The 7,148-nt window shown below is 40.2% G+C and overlaps 1 protein-coding gene across 1 annotated transcript; it reads left to right on the forward strand.

Moving 5' to 3' along the window:
• Window positions 1-2,857: 2,857 nt before the first annotated feature.
• ankrd33ab (ankyrin repeat domain 33Ab) lies at window positions 2,858-6,588 on the forward strand. Its single transcript, XM_070836864.1, has 4 exons — window positions 2,858-3,118; window positions 3,224-3,353; window positions 3,675-3,815; window positions 5,747-6,588. Exons 1-4 carry the CDS (start codon window positions 2,858-2,860, stop codon window positions 6,586-6,588), a joined length of 1,374 nt encoding a protein of 457 aa, XP_070692965.1.
• The last annotated feature ends 560 nt before the right edge of the window (window positions 6,589-7,148 follow it).

Here is a 7,148-nt window from a genome sequence, read left to right on the forward strand (position 1 = left end):
ATGAAAGAATCAGGTTAATATTGCAAAACTGCATAAATGGAGAGGTTTGACTGAAGCAAATTAAAAATCATCTGGCACAGATACTGAGGTTTCAGCATGTATACAATATTCTGACTTTCAGATGAGGTCTTCTTGGGTCTCACTCTTACTCAGCATATGTGAATGTGTATAATAATTACAAGTAGCCAAAGTTTATACATGCACGTTTTTAGGATTGAAGCTTGTTATTTCCATCCACTGGAAGAATGAAGACACTCACTTTATCAACACTGTATCCCAGAAGTTGTTCAGTCCTCTCTTGCACTTTTGCCAAAGTCTTCATTTTGCATCCGTCGCTTCAGTTTTTCATTGAGTTTGTCCTAATGTGTCTCATTCTTGTCCCCTCTTTTAAGCATCCATGCCTGATCCTTTTAATTTAATCAGAATGTAGAAATTAACTAGAAATGGCTTCAGAAAAAGATCTCTGCCATGCTGCCTGATGTTTAACAGAAGGACAAAAGTAGGTGATCTGTGCTTTGCACCAGATCTTTTTCTCCTCTGAGCAGACGAATTGGACAGCTGTCCAATTTCAGAGGGATCTGTCCTCAGGCCGCTCTGGATAAGAGGGGGTCAATCTGTCCAGACAGGTCCAGCCATGTCCCACAGGTCCCATACGCTAGTTTCAGGAAATGACCATACCCAAAGCAGGAGGTTTAACAAAACTTTAACTAACTTAAGTGTTTAATTACAGACCATACTGCCTATAAGAACTTTTCCTCTTTTTATTTTTGTTTGTTTTGTTTCATTCACTTCCAACTTTTGTTCCAGTTTGTACACTTAAAGACTGCACCACAAGTACTAAAGAGGACCCAAACAAATACTTAAATCCTCACTTCACAGAACGATGGATCTCAGATTAAAATCACGTTAATGCAGTTTGCACATTCCTGATATTCAGGACACAGATATAACTGTATCAGTTTCAGTTTCACTCTATTATGACCAAATTAGAAAGGCTGAAGTCAGATTAGAGTGTGTGAGAGATCCCCATCCTGTGGTAAATCTGAGAACCAACATGACTCAGCCTCAGCTGCTGCTGCTGTTCTGTGATACGACTTTTGCTGCTGTTTGGTCCCATCTGTTCAGGGTACATCTGATGGGATTTGATCGTCCTTTAGTCAGTCTTAACAATTAATTAGATTCCTCTGGCCTAAGCAGCTTACAGTTGACATTTTATACATTTAAAATTGGATTAATTACTTATTTCTGGATGGAATACAAAATACTGTCGGTGATTTGTATATTTTAACGAGGAATTTGTGCATAAATGCATATTTATTCATTCAAGACAGAAAACAAGGTGTGGTTGTTGTTGTCGTCCGATTGTTCTAATTGATTCTCTCACAACTTTACCTTTCCATGCTCCTCTTATCATGTTCTCATTTATTTTTCAGACAAAACATCTCATCCTGATTTGTGCCATTTTATTGTGGGTGCCTGTGAAAGTTCTGCAAGAAACTTTCTGTAGTTTAGCCACATAAAAAAACTGGTATAAGCACCAGGTAGAGTATGGACAACACTGGCGTTGTGCTGAGAACGACAGTGGCCAGAGTAGTGCGTAATCCTCTCCATAAAGCTGTTGTAAGTGGGATGAGCTAAGCACAGAGTCTTCACATATAGACACACAGTATCTATATACGAAGACTGTGCCAAGACTCCTCCTCTCAGTTTTATGTCATCACGACAACATGTGGGATGGAATGGGTAGAGTACCTCTATTTACGAGCCCAGGAGGAAGCTGTGACCTCCCAGATGCTCTGAAAACACAGTAGGAGTGTTGGAGGAAGTCCGAAGTCGTCCAGAAGAAGTCACAAAGGTGTGGTGTACATTGGCCAACACGTGGGTGCATCTACATTCACAGCTGATTGATCACCTTGTATGGTAAGTGTATGATATTAATGGTCATATATCAGCGTCCGTTAGTTTGACCAAAGTGAATGTACGTACTGTCTGTGATGACGAAGGACGGTAGATGCTGCAGCTCTGAATTTTCACTTCTTTATTTTGGTTTCATGACTTATGGTTTCGCAATGGTCTGTGACATAAAAAAATTTGACATGTCTGTTCTCAAACATTTTTCATAGTAAGAAATGTTTTCTTTAAAAACACAGTCGTAACAACTAATGTCGTGAAAATATATTTAAAAAAAAATTATGTTTTGAATATTCACAAATATTCACCCTTCTGCTGGTTTGATTTCACAGTGTCAGGAACACTTGAGTGGACTGTAAACATTTCCATATGATTACATACAAGCATCAGCGATAGTAGAAATACTTCAAAATCATATATTAGCTTCATAAAGCAGCAGTTGAGCCACAACCTGAGTTGACCAGTGCCACATGCGACTGAGGTTATTCTGAGGTGGGTTGTTCCTCATTTAGCAATCCTGTATGTTCAGCAGGGCTTTTAGATGCTGATCCAGTTACTCAACAGTAAAGGCACACTGAGCTCATAACACACTAATAATCCCTGACTGACAGACTCATGTTAACCTTTGTCAATCTGACAATATGCAAACTTCTGATCTTTCAATGCAGCAGATCTAAAGCTGTATATATACATCATGTTTAATCAACGACTTAATGTCTACAATGATGAGATGATTTTAACTTTGCATTATGTGTAATTACAGAGAGCTTTCTAAAGAGGAAAGATTCATCCTCTCTGAGTTTCTACCTCTAGAGCAGACCTGATTGGATGTTTTTTGCTACACACAGAAGCCAGTGCCTTCTACTGGACTATTTTCTATTTTTTGATTGTCTCGCAGATGTAGCCAAAGGATACAGTCTCATCTCACCTGTTCTGCTGTTGGAAGATGGCCACTGCAGCAGAGGACCCCCACCTGGGCTCAGGCCCTGATGAGGATGACGAGTCTGTGTCGGGGAGCGAGTCCGACTCAGACAGCATCCTCTCTGATGACTCGGTGCTTCCAGTCTACACGTCTGAGATGACAAACGGACGTACAGCAGCAACACTGTACCAAGCATGCGCCCGTAATGAACCCGTCTCTCTGCAGAAAGTTCTGGAGAGAGGGGTCACAAAAGAGGAGGCCATGGAGGTGGACATCAATGGTTGGGTGAGACTGTTATTCATAACGGTGTTAATTCAGAACCTGTATTTCACAGCTCCTGTCTGCTGAAGTGTCTAAAACCCTCCCACTGTCATCGACTATTACCAACAGAATGGCTTGATGGTGGCTTGCTGCAAAGGTTTCGTGGACATTGTTTATGGGCTTCACGGCTGTCCCTTCATTGACATAAATCACCAGGACAATGAAGGCAACACTGCTCTGATAATTGCATCCCAAGCAGGTAGGTTGTGCAGACACACCAAACACTGACAAAACAAAAAAACAAAGCAAAGGTCGAGTTCATTGGATAAAACAGTAAAGTACAACACGAACAACTGAGCTGCCTCAATAATGGTGTAATTCGCCAGTAGCAATCATCACATGTGGCAATATGGGACTTATATAGACTGAAACTGGCAGACTTTATCATTTCAGTTCATCTTGATGCAAAACACCATCTGAGTCAAGTGAATTGAGACTTTTGTGAGCAGCGAAACCAGTGTTCAAATGTTACACATTCTCCAGCACACTTTGTTGATCTGTCCTCTGTTTTTATCTCCAGGTCATATCAACACAGTCATGTACCTCCTAAACTACTATCCTGGTATAGAAACTGAAATAATTGATTGTCGAGGTTTCACAGCCCTCATCAAAGCTGCAATGACCGGCCGTAATGACATCGTGGCTGCCCTTGTGATGGCTGGTACGTAAGAGCTGAAGCACAGCTATGATTCTTCTGGCACAGATGATTTCAATGATTCATTATGTTTTTTGTTTGTTTGCTTTAAGACATATTTACCATTTTTCTTAATTTCCCACTTTTTGTCATTAGAGTCTGCTATTTTAGTTAATTTTGATCACATTTTTGCATAATGTTAGCGTTCTTTCTGAAAATGTACACATTCTGGAATTGCTGGCACCATACTAATACATCACATGTTGTTCATTGATAGAACATTATACCTAAAAAGGTAATTTTATATTGCACATTAATTTTGACTTGAATACAGTAAAGACAACCGCTCAGATGCATTTCAAGGCCTAACTTTTACAAACCCAATTCTCTGCACTCATACAGGAGCTGCTGTACAATGATATTAATAGGTCTTTTTTGAAACCCTGTCATGAGCTCATTAACCAGGACTCCAAATGAGCAGTTACAGCACTGGTGGTGAGAATAGCTGAGCCCGCGGTTTACCTGTCCATATTTGAAGTCAGCTAGCTATGTTTGCGAGTGAATGTGCTAGTGACGCCAGGCTGGTTTAAGGGATCATTCTGAGGACATTACACATCTTACCACACCCTCCAGTAATCTCTGATTTACGGGTCTTGAAGGGTGGTTGTAGATTAGCCACTTTCATGGCTATGTTTAGACTGCACGTTTTCCTAAAATCACTGCCAGTCAGATTTGTCTAACTGCAAATAACTGCTATTTTCTTTACGGATTAATCAGCTTTTATTTTCATGATTAATTGCTCGAACTTGTAGTCTGTGAAATGTTAAATAATGCTGAAAAATGGTCATTTCTCAGAGCTGAAAATGATGTCTGCAGTTTGCTTGTTTTGTCCAAGTAACAATGCAAAACATTAAGATTTCTAATTTACTGTCATATATGATAAAGAAAAACAACAACTCGTCACTGAATCATTTTCTTTCAATCTACTGATTAATTAATTGACCAATAATTGCACCTCTATCTCACAGCTAAGGTCCTCCCATAGACTATATAAAACAGGGATGGACAATCTGAATAAACTGACATGTAGCTCAGTAATAATGACGTTACTTATACTATAATAATAATATAATTACTAATATAAACATAAATAATACTTACTATATTTCATATATTTGCTGGTGATGTTACAGTATTGTCATTACTACAGTAGGACCTGATCACTGTGTGACAGACCTGTCCAGCTGAAAACTAACTGGCTGAACTTTCGATTAGATGTCATTAGTTGTTGTACCTCTCTCCAGTTTTAATATATGGAATTAATTTAACATTATTTTATTGAAAATCAATCAAAAATCAATCTGTATATTTAAATATGTAGACATTATGTTGGTAATGCTGTAAAGGTGGTTTATTGTAAGGCTCTAATTGCTGCCTAAACAAACCTGTGCCAACAGGCCTTTTTCATTTTGACATGTTGAAAAAGTATAGATGTAAATAAATCAATGACTGAATTTCATTTAGCTGTTTCGGTTTGAGAGTCGAGGTATTGTGCATGCTGTCTCACTGTGATGACTTACTGAGACACTCGAATACAAGAGAGTCGTTGTTATGTTATTATTAACACCTGCGTTTTGCCTTTTTGGTGAGTTTTGGTGGTTTTGTCACTTTATAGCAGAGAATATACAGGTGTGATTAATCATGACAAACAGCTACAGGGCCTGGGGTGTGTGCATGCCGCTTGACTAATATGGCATACTGAAACACCATCTCTCTCTAAAGTGGACTAGAGCTATGATTAATAATGACACCTGCGCTTTTCCTGCTATGAAAAGCCAGAATGGCAACCATTAAAAGGGCCTATCAGCTCTCTGCTAATCTGAATAACGTGAAAAAAAGATGAATGCATTATTCATTTGAAAATTATACCTCTGCTAATTCCTTATCTTTATTTCCAGGGGCTGACCTAAATGCAGTAGACCCCACAAAAGGAAAATGTGCTCGGGAATGGGCGCTGAAAACAGGTCGCTATGAGACCTTGCATCGTCTCCGCCGCCTTAATCTGCGGCCGAGGGCAGAGCAGTTCTGTGAGAGTTATGTCCCTGAGTGGCCTGAGCTCAAGGAGAGGGTGGAGAAAGCCACAGCTGAGAAAAGTGCCAGGGAAAAAATTACCCAGCGGATCAAAAACACATTTGGATTCAGATTTCCTCGTGACCCCGAGGACAATGGGTGCTTGGACCACATGGTGCGCATGACCACCAGTGTCCATAGTCCCCTAATTTCAACTGGATGCCGTCCGCTCTGCCCTACGAGCCCTCCTGAGGTGGGGAAGAGGCGTCTGGCTGTGCCAGAGCTGGTAAAGAAACACCCACCTAAGGAGTTAGAGGAAGGCTCCGTGTGCCACAGCACCGGCTCAGTATCACACATCATTCCCACAATCCACTCTGCAGAGTCCATCAATGCATCGTGCTGCGCTGAAAGTGAGCGGCGAAGCAGCATCCTCTTAACTGCTTCCAACAAAGTTGCATCTACATTTATTCCCCGCAGCATGGCGAGAAGGAACAGCGTGTTCCCCTCCGGCTGCATCCCAAAGATCAACGTCAACAGGCCCACAGAGTCAACGCCAAAGAAACAAAAGAAGAAGAAGATGGACAAGGGCTTCCTGGAGCCACCCAAGTGGAAATACAAGGAGATCAAGGATGAGAAAAAGAAGGACAAGAAGAGAGCAGAGAAAGAAAAGGCAGACAAAGATAAAAATGAAAAGAAAAAAGAAAAACAGAGCAAGAGGGCCAAAAAATAAGAGATTAAAAAGGGGGCTGCTCTGCTGTACAAATCATCCCTTCTGAGAACAATATGCTTTTTAAAAATGTGCTCTACTCAGGGATTGAAACTGTCAAACCAAATATTTTGGAAACATTCAGCAAATATTGAACCTATGACCTAAAGGGCAAATAGGTTAGAGAGGAAACATTATTTTCCTTCCTAAAACCTGAGATGAGGACTGCAAAGCCTCTTTGGGAGGAGTTTCTAAGATTACATACAGTACTGTGCAAAAGTATTATGCAGGGATGAAGAAATGTTGTAAAGTTGTTGTAAAATTTAATTGTTCATTTTTATCAATTGACAAAAATTGCAAAGTGAGCAAACAGAAGAACACTCTAAATCAAATCAATACTTGGTGTAACCACCCTTTGCATTCAATGCAGCATCAATTCTTCTTGGTACATTTGCACACAGTTTTCGAAGGGACTCAGCAGGTAGGTACATTTTGACTCAGTCCAGAGAACCTGCTGCCAGTTCTTATGTTTTCATGCATAATTGAATCGCTTGGCCATGTTTCCATGTCAGAGGTTTGGGTTT

Source organism: Pempheris klunzingeri, chromosome 2, assembly GCF_042242105.1.
Source record: "Pempheris klunzingeri isolate RE-2024b chromosome 2, fPemKlu1.hap1, whole genome shotgun sequence".
Classification (NCBI taxonomy): domain Eukaryota; kingdom Metazoa; phylum Chordata; class Actinopteri; order Acropomatiformes; family Pempheridae; genus Pempheris; species Pempheris klunzingeri.